Source organism: Ylistrum balloti, unplaced genomic scaffold (genome assembly GCF_031769215.1).
Source record: "Ylistrum balloti isolate Yb309-2 unplaced genomic scaffold, AGI_CSIRO_Ybal_v1 Utg369830, whole genome shotgun sequence".
Lineage (NCBI taxonomy): Eukaryota > Metazoa > Mollusca > Bivalvia > Pectinida > Pectinidae > Ylistrum > Ylistrum balloti.
In genome coordinates, this window is record NW_026781993.1 from 664,427 (window position 1) to 682,249 (window position 17,823).

The following is a 17,823-nucleotide window of genomic DNA, read 5'->3' on the forward strand; positions in this document are numbered from 1 at the left end:
AATATTTGGTTTTATTCCACTTGAAGACGGTTTCTTTTCGAAAAAAGAATTTTGATTGTATCAAAGTAAATAATAAAGAAGTGCAATATTTCGTTCATCAATTCTGAGTGTGGTGTGATGATAATTATCAATGAAATTTTGTTTTCGCTTATTTTTTATTTTATTTTCTTTCTTTTTTTATTTTTACTAAAGATATCAAACAAATTGTCTCTTATGAAGCATTTTTTGGTAAGGTAAGCAGCCACTATAGCGGTTGATAATTTGAGGATAGATGTTGTTCCATTCCTATTTCGAGGCAAATCATTTCTGTTTAAAGACTATCTATGGTGTTCTCTCACGTATTGCCCAAGAAAGTCCCAAATATGCTCAGTTGGTGAAAAAATGCGTTTTACTTCTGATGTTCGCTGGCACATTATCTTGATGGAAAATGCCGCTCACGTGCCAATTAAAGTGCCATTTACCATAAGAAATATAATACGATTATTCCTATAATAGGCAGTTATTCGCAACACACTCCTTTCGTCGCCTCCACTTTCTGCACCTTCCGCCAACGTGTTGCAGATAAGATCGGGATTCATTTGAGATCAGACAGACTGCGGATTCGGGATCCGTTACGGCAATTATTACAGTGACGCCACAAAAAAATTGGCTCAGTGTAGGGACGTCGCGTTGTCGCTTTAACTTGGTGCGAACTGTTTGGACAGATACTACCTCCTTGTCGTTTCTACTGTGGTTATAAGTCGATTGCACAAATGTATCTATCGAAGACGACTGTCGTTTTGAAGCGTCGGCCGTTTTTATGGACGAAATAATTTAAAATCTAAAATAAACTCGACCTCATTCCCCGTCATCTCCCCTCAAACTTTATATTAATGAAGCGAAAAACTAACTTAAGCTAGAAGCCAAGTATTATCCAAGGCTAGATACCTCAAGTCGCAAAATCTAATATCTCGGACCTGGACACAAGACGGACGTATCGTAATACGCAACGCGAATGGCGACAAGTCTCAAGTCACGCGTCTCGATGAACTGTCCGCATATCCCGACCCGCCTCCTAAACGTCCTGGAATACGATCAGTTGTGGACTGGATTCCAGGTTCTCAAGCCACAGGTACTCCTGCACGTGCTAAAAATCCTACCGAACGCCGATAGAAAGTGACAATGATACTATTGACTGTTTATCGATGCATATTACATGGTACGGCTAGGCCTATTCCCGAGTCGTACAGTCGGTATGTATTTACCTTCTACACATGTTGCACATATGTGTTGCGTTAAAGTCAATGTGTGATTCTCCAAACTTAACTTTACAGGTAATTCTTTTTGATTCCTTTCACTTTATGCATATAGTCCCTTGTAGGCCTACATTGTCAGGGGCGTAGCTAGCCCAGCAGAAATGTGTAAGCCCAGGCGAGAGGTTATGAATTTCATGATTTCAAAGATGTTTTGAATCGTTTTCTGAGACAGTTTTTTTTATTTATTTAACAACAAACTTTAAACCCTGATATTTATTTTCAACCTTAGTTTTGTAATTTTGTCCGACATACGGATTTTTTATGTGTAAGTCTGGGCTTTTTCTTTCTATGGAAACTACGCCCCTGATTGCTAGACATGAAAGCGTCCTGTACATCTGTTCTTGTATTTTACCATTACAACTACACATAATATATCACATGATTATTACCATAACACTATTAATTATGTTACATATATATTTTGTCATAATATACATATATGGTGTTGCTCTGACTAACTACATAATATATCAAAATATGAATAGTACTGTGCAATTCAGACTCACATTTTTCTGGTGTATATGCATTGTCTGTTTGTTTTAAACTACATAAGTATAGTAAATAATGAACAGTTCAGTACGTACATGTACACTATATCTCACTGACATTGATCGATATTTGAGTATCATAAGTTTTCTATAGACTATATATCATAGAACTAAATTCAAATATGTGACTGACCATGATAATGTCAATATCCACGTATGTGTACTATGCTGCCTGTATACTATAATTTTGTGTACATCTTCTTTAAAAATATAAGCAGTTTAACCAAATGAGGCTGTTCGAAAAGTCTTGTTTTTTATCATACATTTTTGTACAAATTTATACTAATGTGATATATGTACATTTGTTTGACTATATTTACCTCATATCAAGCCTACCTCTTCCCATATTTACTTATAGCTACCAAGCTAATGTTTTAACGCTGTTTTTTTAAAGCTCTATACTGTAAGCTCATGCACCGAAACCTATCATGACAATATCGCTTTTTCAGCCACACTTGTTTTTATAATAACGCCAGTATTGAATAAAAAACACATACTTGTATTTTCTGAAGTGATACTGCTAGTATCCAAGGTGATGTGCATATCTTAAGATCTGATTTTTTTACTTGAAATAACTGATATGCTTATCGTTGTTATTGTTTACTACTATTATATACTGAATGTGATATTATGTAAATTTTGTAAATCTTACATTTTGTACTCCTCAAGCTGATCCTACCGATTATGGGCAGGTGATTCACTCAAGCGATCCAGGGACTATGCTTTTTTAGGATGTCCCTGTCGTTTGAGTGTTCGCTTTATACATATAATTTCAACCGTTTGACGGGTTGGAATTAGGGTGAAATTATTTTCTCTGTGGTATGAGTCGCCAATAGGGGCGCTATGTGTATGATTTGCACGTGCAAATTAAGACCAGGGTCGTACTGTCGCGTGTTACCTGTACGTGTCATTCAGGCGGCACAGGTAGGGACACACGGACGTGGACATTTTTATTTTGTGCATTGAGAAATGGAAAACGAACAAAGTGTGACATTAAATGATATCCTAAAACAGCTCAAGGAGCAAAAGAATGAATTTAGGGAATACGTTGCTGTAAGACTGTCGAATGTAGAGTCTAGTAAAGATGTTTCCAAGGAAAGGAGAGAAAGCCATTGTATGGAGGCGTGGCTGCAACAAACAGCAATATTCCTTTAATACTGACATTTTGGAAGATTTGAATAAAGTTATGTGGGCTTTATCGGTCGGGAAATTGGAGTATTGTGAGGAGTTAATCACTCAAGCTGTTGGGAAATCAAATAAACGGAACAAATTAATCAAAATTGCGGATTCGTCTGACGCTGGTTGGGACATTGTCAAGGAATATGTAGCAAAACCCATTGGCTAGTGATTCGGATGATGAACGGAAGATTGCACGGGCGGAAGGAAAAGTGGTGAAACGATTGAAGGAGAGACAGAAAAAAGGGATGCATTTCAGAGCAAGCAGCGTAAAAGGTACGGATATAGTGGTCTAAGTCAGCAGCGGGTTCGGCGAGTCAGGTTTATGGAGCTGGTGGTGCTAATGTCCGGTTTGGGGATGGTAATGGTAACCAGCTTTTTCGGGGCCACCAACGCACTTCATATGGGGCAGGGGGTTCACTTCACAATAGCCATGGTAAAGTGAAACAGTACACTTTTTTCTCACTAACTAAATTTTTAGTGTCCTCTCCCCTTGGCCCCACCCTTAATTTCTCCACCCCGGACATGATTTTTGCTATATATTGTTTATATGATTGAATCATAGCAATTAAAAAAACAGATGAAAAAAGTTAATTAGTAAGAAAATGATATAATGCTTCACTTTACCATGGCCATGGTGAAACCCCCTGCCCTGCCCTATATTTCCCCACCACAGACCTATGTTTTGTTATTCATGTGTTTATATGATTAAAACAGGTTGATTAGAAAAAAAATTGAGTGATAAAAGTTAATTAGCAAGACAAAATAATGTAATGTTGGAGTTCCGGTGACGTCACGAAGCATGGCGGACTGACTTTCTTAGCTGGGAGACGAGCTGCTTATTTTTGCCTTAGTTTAGGCTTAGTTAGTATCATGGCTACTTAATTTTCTACCTAAACCTTGCCGGTGAGCGGGCCCTTGATTGGTGACAAGATTTTAGGATCGGTTGTGTTGTCAATGAACGTTTTTGGATGCCATAGTTCTGAACCAATGTTTCGGTGCAAGGCATCACCGTCACCATCTTGGACTCATCGACACAAAGTCGACCGATTTCCCTAATTGCCTGGTCAAATGAGTGGAAGGAGAGTTGGGCGAGGACGTAAAGGTGCTAAGGACGGAGCCAAAGGTAAAGTTGGCCCAGACAAAAACTTAGACGAAGACTTCAATACACGCTCTGTGAACAGTACTGATTTCGAAACCGGTGGCGGTGTTAACATGGCAGGGGACCAGGTCAGCGACTCGGATGAAGTCTCCAACAAAGATCTCAAGGTTATTATTATTGAGATACATCTTAGAAAAGAAATTAATGAACGGAGTGAGAGATCTCAAATGAAATGACTGATGAAACTGTTAAAAATGTAAATACTAGAGTTGACATGCTTGAGAATGAAAGACTGACAGAACGCATCAGGCAGCTCGAAAAAGAAAGACTATATCAGGAAGGAAGGTCCCGAAAATACAATCTATTGCTCTATGGAGTCAAGCAGGAGAAAGACGAAGACATTTATGAAGTACTTAAAATGTTTTGCGGACCGAGCTTGAGGTTGAAATGGACTCTCTCCTCATCGCCAACGCGCATCGCCTGCCGAGACGACGAAACTTTTCACACGAGGTCGCGAAGGGTCCGGACCCTATTATCGTCAAATTCGTTCGCTTACGTGACAGAGACAGGTTATACCAGGTCATATTTACCAAGAAGAACAAAACATTTGTAATCAGAACAGATCTCCCGGAACCCTTGAAAAAGAAACGCGGGGAACTCTCAAGAAAGGTCTTTATTATCAGAAAAGGACAAGGTCTCCAGACCAGAATAAGGGAGTCCAACACGGATGTTTTGATACAAGTCAGGAAAAACAAGAACAGTTTTTGGAGAAACTTCTCAGGCAGAGACTAAATAAGTTCTGCTGTAGACTAATAGGGGCATGGAACTGTTGTTTAGTTAGTTGTTTACTTTTTTCGCAGTTAATTAAATGTTCATATGTAGTGTATGAAAATAACGACCCTATTCTGTACAGTGAATAAGTTTTTTTACCTTTTAACAGTTAGTAACTTGCAAACTGTTTCGTTTGATAATTGATTCAAGCTTGTTCAAAGTCATCAAGGTCTAATTTTATTGTTGACCTGGGTTAATACGGTCCTTAATTGATTATATCCTTTTTCTTTTTACAATTACAATTGTATATTGTAAACCGTTGCCCTTTATAATATCATATTAACCTGTAAATATACTCATAGTAGGACTGTAATATCTCTTAACTCCTGGTTTTTCCATGCTAAATTGAACAATTGATACCTGTGACAAGAAATTTCTTTATCCAGCCTCTAGGCTGAATTAATTAAAATAGTTATAGACAACAGTACGTACTAGTCAAATTTCTTCAATGTCAATGGAACTTGCTTGTACAAACATCATTGAGTTTATAGTAAAATGATTGATATTGATAAAATGCTTCTTGTGCCACGAGACTGATGGGCCACAGGCTTTTCAATCAATGAATGTTGTTTTTTCCCCCTGGCCATCTTCTCTCAGTTGAAAAAAAAAGAGAAAATGTGCGGAAGTAATACTAGAATTAATGTTTTCTATATTTTCCTTGTATGCTTTTTTTTACTTTTGTGTTATTAAGACAAAACAAATGATTTTATTAGTAATTGGATATATTATGGTTTGTACTGCCACTAATTGTATTACAAAATTTAAGAATAATATTTAACTATGGCAGTTAAAATTATGTCAATAAACTGTCAGGGACTTAATGACTCTCAAAATAGGAGAGAAGTTTTTGATTTTCTTCGGAAAAAAGATTGTTCATTATATTGTTTACATGACACCCACTTTATTTCAAAACAAATACCCTTTATCAGGTCCCAATGGGGCTTTGAATGTGTCATTACCCCTTACAGGAGTAACTCTAGAGGTGTAGCAATATTTTTCTTTGAATACAAAATAAGTGAAACTAGAATGGATTGCAATGGTAACATTCTCGCAGTAGAGATACAACTACAATCATTTACTTTTACACTTGTAAATTTGTATTGTCCCAATCGGGACAGGAATTCTTTGATCGTATAGCTGAAATTTAATGTTATTTAAATGTTATCTGTGGAGGATTTGATTTAATACTAGACCCTGATCTGGATTTTTATAATTACAATAGAGTGAATAATCCTCAAGCAAGAAACAAAGTTCTAGAAATTATTAATAATTTGGGATTATGTGACCCTTGGTGTATAAAAAATCCAGACCTAAGAAGATATACTTGGTGGAAAAAAACTCGATTACACATTTTCTTAATGTCAGAAGAACTACTATCAAAAATTGAGTCCACAGATATTATTCCAGGGTTTAAAACAGAACATAGTGCCATCACCTTGTTCCTAAGATTGTCCACATTCACCAAAGGTAAGGGTTTTTGGAAATTCAACAACTCACTCACAAAAAATATGTAACCAAAGTTAAAACAGTGATTTTAGATACTTTAAAACAATATTCTAATGACACTTCAGAACTTAAGTGAAATAGACTTTAATAATATCTCATTAACAACAAATGATACATTATTGTTTTATGTACTCTTGATGGAATTTAGAAGTATGACCATTGTCTTCTCGTCGCAAGCAAAAAGAGAAAAATTGAAAAGGGTTGAGGACTAAGAGAAATAAATAAAAAAAAATTGAAAAGCATTCTTGATGAAAATCCTACAGATCAGGTTTCTTCAGATATGCTCGATCAATATATGAAAGAATTTGAAAGTCTTACGAAGGAGGAATTAAAAGGAAGGATGTTGAGAAGTAAAGCTCTCTGGATTGAGGCAGGAGAAAAACCAACCAAATATTTTCTTAACTTAGAAAAGAGAATCTATATCAACAAAACAATTTCTAAACTTATTGACAAATCTGGTAGGGAAATAATAAGACAAAAAGCAATTTTTGAAGAATGTGTTTATTTTTATAGCAGTCTGTACAGATAGAGGGATAATGAATTGGAAGATGTTGATCTGAAAACTCTTCTTGATAACAATGATAACCCCCACCTGAACTTGATGATGACATTGGTGATCAAGGGGAAATAACTCTTAGTGAGGCTGGATTTACATTAAGTAATATGAAGAACAATAAACCTCCTGGTTCTAACGAATTTACTGCAGAATTTTTCAATTTTTCTGGAAGGATTTGGGAAAGTTTAGTAAGGAGTCTAAACCATTCATATATGTCAAATGAATTGTCAATATCACAAAAACAAGTATCATTATTTTATTGCTGAAAGGTAACAAACCTAGAGAACTTCTAAAAAAACTACCGCCCAATTTCATTATTAAATACAACATACAAAATAGCATCTGGGTGTATCGCGAGAAGAATTAAGTCAACATTATGCCATCTGATACATGAGAACCAGACAGGGTTTCTCAAGGGTAGATGTATTGCAGACAATACTAGACAGAAAATAATATCCCTGGACTATTGTTACTAATAGTTTTTGAGAAGGCTTTTGATTCACTCTCTTGGAAATTCCTATACAATGTTCTATCTTATTTTAACTTTCCAGAAAATGTGATTCGATGGATTAAATTGTTAAATAATGATTGTAAAGTTTGTGTTCTCCAAAGTGGTATCTTTTCATCCCTTTTTCCCAATCCAAAGAGGTTGTAGGCAAGGTGATCCGATAGCTCCCTATCTGTTTATTTTATGTGGTGAACTAATGGCCATAATGATAAGAAATAACAAAGATATTAAAGGTATTCGAATTGCTGACCATGAATATAAACTTTTCCAATTCGCTTATGACACCAGCCTAACTCTTGATGGCAGAGATCACTAAGATGCTCCTTGGATCTTTTAGATCAGTTTGCTAAATTTTCTGGCCTGAAGCCTAATATCGAAAAAACAAAAGCTGTATGGATAGGTTGTGAAACAGACAATAGTGAAAAGTTATGTAAAGATTACAAACCGCATTGGACCAATGACATTTTTTATGGTTTTAGGTATAAAATTCAGGACTAACGTTCAAAGCATCCCAGAACTAAATTTTCATGATAAAATACTTGACATGAACGTCTTCTTTCTCATTGGTTGAAAAGGCAATTGACAGTCATGGGTAGAATAACAGTTGTCAAGTCATTAGCTGTGTCTAAAATCGTACACTTAATCTGAAGTATTCCTAGTCCCCCTGTCTATATGATCAAAAAGTTAAACAAAATAATTTACTCTTATGTATGGAATGTATCTGTCGGTGGAATAGCCAGGACAACTCTCACTCAGTCATATGAGAAAGGAGGTTTAAAAATGATTAACCTTGAATACTTTTGTATGTCATTAAAATTTACTTCGGTGAGGAGACTGTGTTTGTCTGGGTCCTCTTGGCGTCATATCATTCTTGAAGATATTCCACACCCTTACCTTGGACTGGCAGGAGCTGGAGACCACTACTATCAGCATTGTTCATCAGAAATAGTATCTAATCCTTTTTGGAAAGAGCTTTTCAAGTTACTTCATACATTTTGTGTAAAGGTTTCTCTCAATGACTCAGTTATTTTCAATGAGCCTCTATGGTACAATTCATTAATTAAGATCAGTAACAACAGTATTTATCTGAAGAAGTGGTCTGTGCATGGTTTTTATAATGCTTCAACTGGTAAATGATATACATATGAAAGATTTTGTGAAGATAATCTTTTTTGTCCACCTTTCACTACATTTGAAGGAATTAAAAGGGCTGTTCTCAAATGTTGGCCAAATTTAAATAGTCTTACTCTGCCTGTAAATTTGTCTGAATGGCCAAGAGCCTTTCATATCATCTTTCAAGATGTTAAAGGATGTAGAAATATTTACAACGTGTTTGTAACTAGCTCTTATAAGAAACCTAAAGCCATCTTAAAATGGAGCACTAACCTTATCCAAGAGAAAGATGAAATCTAGTGGGGAAAAAGTATTTATGTTACCAGTTAAATTAACCAAAGATGTTACCCTTAGATGGTTTTAGTATATATTAGTTCACAGAATACTACCCACTAACTCATATCTACACAGAATACATTTAGTAGATTCTCTATCTTGTAGCTTTTATGGTTTGTATAATGAAACTTATGAACATTTGTTTCTTAAGTGTGACATTGTTATAAATTCTTTAATGAAGGTAAAAGAATGGTTCACACCAAATTTTCTTGAATATTTAAACCCTGAAAATATTATATTTGGAAATGTAAATAGTATTTCTTCTTCAAATTAAATTCTCGTTTCATTGAAAAAATATATTTATTCTACAAAATTCAAAAATAGATTCCTAAGTATCAAGTGTTTTACAGAGATACTTTTAGATTATTTTAAGTCTGAGCGAGTCTTATATATGCACAACAAAAGAAAAAAAGGTGAAGACAGACTTCTAGACAGATGGGGTATGTTCCCACACTTCTTCTAGTAAATATCCCTTCAGACTTTTCTGAGGTGAACTAAAACTTGAAAAAAACACTAGACCAATTTCTCTTCTGATATCTTTAATGCAGTTGATTGTGTTATGTAGACCGATACATATACATAGTATATGACAGTAATTTTGTTTTTGAAAGCAAATTTTTGTAACTAATCATATACGGTTACACTCAACATTGATATTGTATTCCTACCATTTCTTGTATATCCATATCTCATATATGTATTTCATGTTTTGTGATGTCATATAAATGTGTTGAAAATCAGTAAACCTTTAAATTACAAAAAAAAAAAAAAAAAAAAAAGAATAATGTAATTTTTCATTTTACCTTGGCCATTGTGAAGCCCTCTGCCCCAACCGCTTTCTATGATTATCTCCGATTCATATCTACACAACAAAGTTGACTGTCTCCGATATCAAAACACTGTTAGCCAATCTACATCTATTTTGTGTTAGCATATCGATTCTGTAATCAAATTCTGTCTCTATGCATCAAAATGAGGACTTGCATTACATGAAGCACATCTGGCACCTTGCAAATACATAAAAATCTTTTATATGTATCAGTATAATGCTGAACGGTTAAATGTATTTTTATTCCCAGACAGTCACATTATAGTTACGTTGACATTTTAAACCATCAATTTTTTTTTTCTGAAAGTATACATGTAAATATATATTAAAAATCGTTCACTTAATGAGCTTTGCTCTTGTAATAGGGCCGTGCTATTTTAACGTTATAAATTAAATGTCCAGTCTCCATTTCACTGTCTTTAGAAAATTATGACAGACAATTGTAAAGAGATATCAAGACCATGTGAGTTGGTTTGGGAATTGTCACAACATTATATCTTATAAATTAGAAAAAAATATGTGATACATTGTAAAACTCATTAAATCATGAAAAAAACAAGAAGAGGACACTGAATTGTCAACAAAATCTGAATTTTAACGCATGATCGATCAAATGAGTTAAATGATCGAAAGAAAATTTTACACAGAAACATGAGGAATAGAACCAAGGTGTTTCATAAGGTGAAGCCATCCTCTATTTGTAACCTGGACGAGCGCGACTCGCAAAGAATGGCTAAAACAACCAAAATACAATGTATACAAGTTTATTACACTATATGTACATAACAAGATATATTTCCTACCCTAATTCAGCACACTTCACTCCCTCACTCATAACCATACTTACACTATAATTATAGAAATATATATTAAAGTCTATACAGCCAAGCATCTATACATGTCTCTGGTAAAGACTCTGAAAAACGTCTCTGGATGACCTGCTTATAAAACGTTACATCAGTCAGCAAATGTTCACCGGATTGAACAAATGTCCTCCCTGCTAACAGATCCAATGACGCACCAAGTGCTGTCCACAAAGGACATCTCAATAATTGTCCACACAGGACATCTCATGACTGCACACACAGGATATCTTCATAATGGTCCACACAGGACATCTTAGGACTGCCCACACAGGACATCTTTATAATTGTTTACACAGGACAGCATATACAGTAGATAGGTCTGTCTACCTCCAGACTGTATACCGCAACAGTCCACAACAGACCTCATATATTTACAGGATTACCCACACAGGACATGGTATCAGGCTACACTGCCTTGCCCACACAGTATGTTAGCAACAGCTATCTTGGCCCACATAGGACACAAACATGTACCATCTCTGTACCAGTAGTATCATCATCGACCTCACTAACATCATGGGGTAGAACGCAAACTGTATTTTGCGCTGGCTAACCCCATACAAGCAATTATCGACCTGCCGAAATCTACACCGCTGCTCTCGCTTACATGTACATTTCCTTTCTCATGAGACTAAATTCAAATATAAAGAACTCGGATCCGGTGAATCCGTAATTAAATCTTTTACGTGGAATTATTAAGAAAAATAGATAGTATTTAGTTTAGATATTATCAAAATTATTTCATTAAATACATGTACGAAATGTTCAGAATAACTGGGATATTATTTCATACATATAAACAGATAAAATGTACAAAATTATGGTTGGGACTGTGACACTATTTAACTGGCAGAGTCATGGAAGCTAACTGTGGTCCAAGTTTGCAAGAAGCAGAAAACGCTTACTCTTACGTATCCCCTGGTTATATTCGACTTGCACTTTAGGAGAATCTGTATAAACTTCCTTCTGTTCATATGTTACCCTAGTTTTATTAAATGCGGATCATGATCATGTTCATGAGTTGGTCATTTCTTGTTGTTTTTGCCACTGAACGGGTGACGAGGACAATGTCAATTATGCATTTTTTATTTTTAGATTAATTGACGTCTTGTCATATAATAAGAAGACATTATTGAACACGTCTACTGGAGACTTTCGAACATCGTGGAGACGCTAACCACGATCCTTACTCACGCTGAACCACTAGGAACATTTTTTCGGTGAGCGTGATCATTTTCATTTCCTCTGTCTGAATCTTTTCGTTCTTAGTATCAACACATTTGTTGAGAACGTGACATGATTGACCTACAATAACAGCGTGTATCGCTGGTGAAGAGAAACGCTCACTCCTTACGAGCACCTGGTCTTATTCTCCTTGTGCTTTGTTTCAAGGTGTTTATTGCATTTGAAGGGATGCGACTACGTAGAAAGACGCAGTCTGAAGTAGACACAAATGGATAACTTATTCTCTCTATTAGTTCTTATGGTATCTACAATGAAATCACATATTTTTTTGGGACTGAATTTCGTGGTTTTCATCAGACTACTATTTCTCAATCGAACTTGATTTCGAGGATAAGCAGTACATGCATTTACGAAATAAAGTTTTACTAAGAATTAAAAACAACTTGTTCGTTCCGTGCACGGACTAATGGGTTAATTACGATTACACAAGCTAAAATAAACCTACACAAAAACAACAAGAAAATACCAACTTGTGAACATGATTATAATCCAACTTCAAATTCGATAAAACTAAGGGAAGATATGAACAAAAGAAAGCTTTACATGAAAACATCTGAAAAATGTACAAGGAGCTTAAGGCCAGCAAATGTCTTCTGTTCCCGAAAAAACAGAATCTCCAAACATAATAACATTTACAGTAACCTTAACAACCAGTGTTTTTCACTGGAACTCATAGAATGTTATTCACTGTATAAATAGATGAACTATAATAAAAAAGGGCACTGACTTTTCAATTTCATCCTTTGGTTCATATATTTTTAGCATGACATTATTATTTCATCTGCAATGCAACATATATCGAGGTCATTTTTACTGTTAGAAAAATGAATATTCATAAGGGGCGATTAAAAAAGTTAAGCAAAATATTTTATGTATGCCATAGCACTCTAAACCACTTAGCGAAACCACACGTGTTTCTTTTTTCTATGTCTTAGATATACTTTGTAAATATTTCTTTTTTTATGTTTCCGCTAGATGTATTTATTCACCATGGGTAAGGAGCCCGCACAACGTGTATGCGATTTTTTGTTTTATGTTTCTTTGTTGTTGTTTTTTTAATATCGAAAAGATTAGATATGTATCTCAATCGATCGTAAAATAAACATCAGTATCAAAATATATAACATATCTCATTTCAGGACATCAAACTTTCTGACAGTGGTTGTAGGGATAGAACTATTTGTTTGAAAAGGATTTTCATGGTTGTTCAGACGGTTTGAATTTGGTTAACGGAAAACAGTAATCAGTCTAGCGTTTGTATTGACGTAAACGTAAGAACGTCGTTTGTCTGAATTTTTTAAAATAGAAAAAAGAAAGATCTATTTTTATTAAAAAAAATCCAGATAGAAATGGCAAATTATATGACATTGAACGATGGAAACAGAATTCCTTTGGTAGCCCTCGGAACATCAAGGGTAGGTAACTCTATTTTGATTATCGAACAATTGCCTTGATAACGCCGCACAGGTAAGAAAATTTCACATTTATAATCGCCCTCTTTACTTTCACCAGATTATATTTAGCACTAAGTGCAAGATAAGTTTTGATGTCTTATACTAATTATCATATACGGAAATCATTATTATTTTACACTAATACCTACTTACTTATTGATGAACTCTAAATGACTATTGTGTATGTACTATGTTTCACTAGAACTTATTGAAAGAACAATTGTTGTAGCTTAACAGAATAAGTTTTAAGAATGGGAATAAACCTAATGTATTTGATTTTTTTTTCTTGGAATTGACTGGTTTTTGGTTTATCGGCAATTTTATCACGTTTCAAAACATTGTTATTAAAACTGCTGACATAAAGTTTATTCTTCCTTGAAAAGAAGGTGATTTTTTTAGTTCGGCATCAGTTAAATCCATATGAACGACTTTGTATATAATTTACTTTGGTAAGAAATAATTGAATGATTTGAAATTTCTGTAGATTCCAGCTGAAAAAATAGAAGGTTGTGTAAAGATAGCCCTAGACATGGGTTACCGACACATAGATACAGCATTTCATTATGGAAACGAGAGGACTATTGGGAAAGCACTCCGCGAATATATGGAAAACAGCAACCTGAAGAGGGAAGATGTGTACATCACCACAAAAGTATGGTGTTTATCGATTATTTAAGCCTGAATGTTTAATCTATGTTCATCTCATGCAACTTATTGATACTTAAGAAATAATTAGAATAGATCCTGAAAAGCATCTTTAAAAAAACAAAATAATGGTTTATTTAAAAGAAAAAAGGGATAATGATCATTGAAAAGAAGTATTAATCATTGAATTTATTAAAATGAATTCATAGATAGATGCAAGATTAGATACGATGACGAGCACACTTACGACACATTATCTTGTCACAGCTGGATTCATGTTACATGGAAGAGAATGCCGTGGTACCAGCGTTAGACGAAAGTCTGAGGAGATTGGACCTGGAATATGTCGACCTTTTCCTTATTCATGGTCCTTATGCTTTGCAGGTATTTTGAATACATTTAAAGAATTTCAATTCTTTAAATGAGAACGGTTTGTATAAGTTAGTTATTGATTGGGTTTGGTATATGAAAATTGATCTATAAGTAAATAGAATCAGTAGCACCGATTGTGCTCCCCGAAAAAAAAACCGCTAGCTCCAGAAGGGCTAATTATGCAAAAGAGAGTTATGGTTCTTATACACTGCACTTCTTCTTATCGAGATCTATATATATTTAAAGTTTCATGTTGATACCTCTTATAGTTTTTGTGATATGCTCGGGATAAAATTATGACGGACGGACGGGCGGACGAACAGAGCGGCGACTATATGCTCTACCAGTCGAGGGGCAAAATGAATAAGATTGAAACTACATCGGGTTCTCCAGAGAAAATGATAAAAACTGGAAAAAAAACTTTTAATTGGCTGTGTTTACCTGTGTATCTATTTTTAAATGTTTGAATCTCAGAGAATGAGTCATTGTTAAAAGTATGCGGTGCACAAGTGAAATATACATGATATTTCAATGCACCAATGAATTGAAATTAACTTTTGAAAACATCACCATATGCTGGTTCATGTATTAATTAATACAAACCTTGTATGTCGTTTATTAGACGCTGCATCACTTTCCTGAAAAATCACCTCTTGTCTCGGAATTTATGCCCGTTGATCTGAGGGAAACATGGAAGGTATATATATGGAACCGTAGCAGCTTTAACTTTTTTCTTTAATATATCAGTTATTTTCATGATATATTGTTGATCAGCCATCGTTTCTCGATAAAACCAAAATAGGATGAAGTAAAATTCAAAATATTCTCAGATATGTTTCTATGACTGTAGTTCAGGTAAATCGAGAAACAAGAAAAGTGTTATGGACCCTATGTGATATCAACTTCACCTAACATGTAACTATTGACGTAGTATCAAAGAAATTGGAGTTCCACATGTCAGATGATCCTAGGGGTTCAAATTATTATTACTTGTATAAGTAACTTAGTAAATATATCAATACCTTTTTAGTAATTAAAAAACCCGTTTATAGTCATACGTTGTTTATGAAACGTTATATTTCAAAGAATAAATACTTCAAATGTGATGAATAAGGTAAAATTCTAATTGTCAATAACTTCTGCAAAGGGTATGGAAGCGACAGTGCTTAATGGCAAAGCTAGGTCAATCGGTGTATCCAATTTCAATTCCAAACAGTTGGAATACATTTGTGAGACAGCTCGCATTCAACCAGCCGTCAATCAGGTAATGTCAATTCATTTAAATATTTTGAAAACAGGGCATAGTATTTAAACAATGTGGATTTTTTGTTGTTAGATCTCAGGTGTCTTTCTTTGCTTGAATCTATTTAGCCAATAGTTCGATAAAGACATTGATTATCACCATTTATCTAGTCAAAATGAGCCAATTCAGTTTATTTGCTAATAATTATACCTTAATAAACCTACCAGGTAACTTGAAGTTTTCAAATCGGAGTATAAACATTTCTTGTGATTACGGTACTGGACACTTGCGTTTACTTTTCACCAATTTCAGGTTGAAGTTCACGCCCGATTCCCACAAAAGAAACTGCATGATTTTTGTAAATCTAGAAATATTCAACTTGAAGCGTATTGTCCTTTAGGATCGCCATTTTTCAAAGGATCAGGACTTGTCAAGTAACTATTAGCTAGTCTTTTATTAAAGCAGATTATTGTCATTTAAATATAGAGAAAGGAAACTCATTTTTCTATTGAATATGCGACATTTCTGGTCTACTTTATTAAGATTCATAACTAACCAATTGTTTAGAACTACATCAATATTTTTTATTCTTTCCGAACAAATATTGAAATTCCGTTCAAGTGATTCCTTAAACGCACGTATGTGAGAGACCTCTTATGAGCTTTTATTTCGACAAAATGTTCATCTTATTCAAACTGTTTTAGCGCAATCCAGTCATCTGATAACTTAGTAGAACACCCTATTATTGCAAAGTTCGCCGAGAAATATAGACGTACACCAGGACAAGTGAGTATTCAAAGTACGATGAGTGATAAGGGATATCAGGATACAAATAAAACCTATATTGTTTTAGTTTATTAGTTATAGTAGGTAATTTTATGCTAAGTGTAATATCTATCAGTTGTTGTTAGGGTCCCAAGAAACTGGGATACCAGAAAGGAAAAACAGGAAACGTCTTGTTATGTTGCTGACGAACTAGTCCCAAATATTGGTATTCACTTATGTGTCTTTTGTACAATTCTCTATTCGATATAATATACTACTTATATTAGCTACTATTTATACTAAATTATCTATATACATTGAATATTGTTTGAATGTTGTGATGGATATGACATGAAACAGGATGTTCCTCTCGTATTCTTTATTGCGCAAAATTGAATTTTCAATCATTTGTTGAAACAAGCATCTATTAAAGTCGCGTTGCGTGAACCTTCATTTCCCATACCAATGTACTCGTATGCTGGGGTTATTGTATCTCCTCCAAAATATCAAAAACTCGTGTTTCGGTCCTATTTTAAATGACCGTGCTATCATTCTCTACAAGAAAAGCACATTTACTTACTCCGTAATTAGACGTCTGACATAATGTTCTGCTGTAATTTCAGATTCTTCTTCGGAACATTGTTCAAAGAGGCATATTCGTGATTCCGAAGTCTGAAACTCCGAGGAGGATCAAAGAAAATATACAAGTAAATCACTTTTCAATTTTGTATTTTGATGCATTTTTCAAAGTACACATTTAACATTAAACTGGTGGTTTTGGTCTTGGAGATAATGCTAGTGTAGTTATTTAGTAATATGAAAATTCGATATTACACAAACTTTATTTATCATATGGCTCTTGTCTATGTAACTCTGAACTTGTATTGAAAGGTGCTTTTCACTCGTGTGTCTGTGATGAAATAAGGCACCTATAAACTATGGCATTGTAACATTAATTGTTGTTTAGAGCCCTTTAAAAATATTGCTATTTAGATTTTCTCATTTTCTCTGAGCGAGGAAGATATGAAAAAGATAGACGAACTTGACAACGGAGTGCGTCGATTCAAGCTTTCACAGTAAGTTATCAATAATCAAAACCCTTAATAAAATTATACTAATATTTTTGATGTTTGATGATTTAAACAAGGGACATCTTTTATGGTAGTTCGCTATTGGTGAACAATTGTTTTGTTCTTGTCATAATGCAATAATGCGTGTTAGATACCTATTAAGACCAAATGTGTCTACCTTCACTCAATAATACATTTCGTCATACACGATACAGATTGTATAGTGAGTTTATATATAATGTGAATATAATTGCTTTATGTAATCTATGACATTTCATATTGAATATTTAGTTTATAAAATGTATTCTTATTAATTGCAGCTACGATGGACACCCAAATTATCCCTTCCATACAGACTTTTGA

General features: G+C 34.4%; 1 protein-coding gene across 1 annotated transcript; it reads left to right on the forward strand.

Annotated features, from left to right (window-relative positions):
* Positions 1–13,260: 13,260 nt before the first annotated feature.
* LOC132545188 (aldo-keto reductase family 1 member C23-like protein) lies at positions 13,261–17,823 on the forward strand. The gene is made up of 10 exons (XM_060208865.1): positions 13,261–13,326; positions 13,850–14,017; positions 14,278–14,394; positions 15,005–15,079; positions 15,530–15,646; positions 15,938–16,059; positions 16,330–16,411; positions 17,014–17,097; positions 17,384–17,466; positions 17,781–17,823. Exons 1-10 carry the CDS (start codon positions 13,261–13,263, stop codon positions 17,821–17,823), a joined length of 957 nt encoding a protein of 318 aa, XP_060064848.1.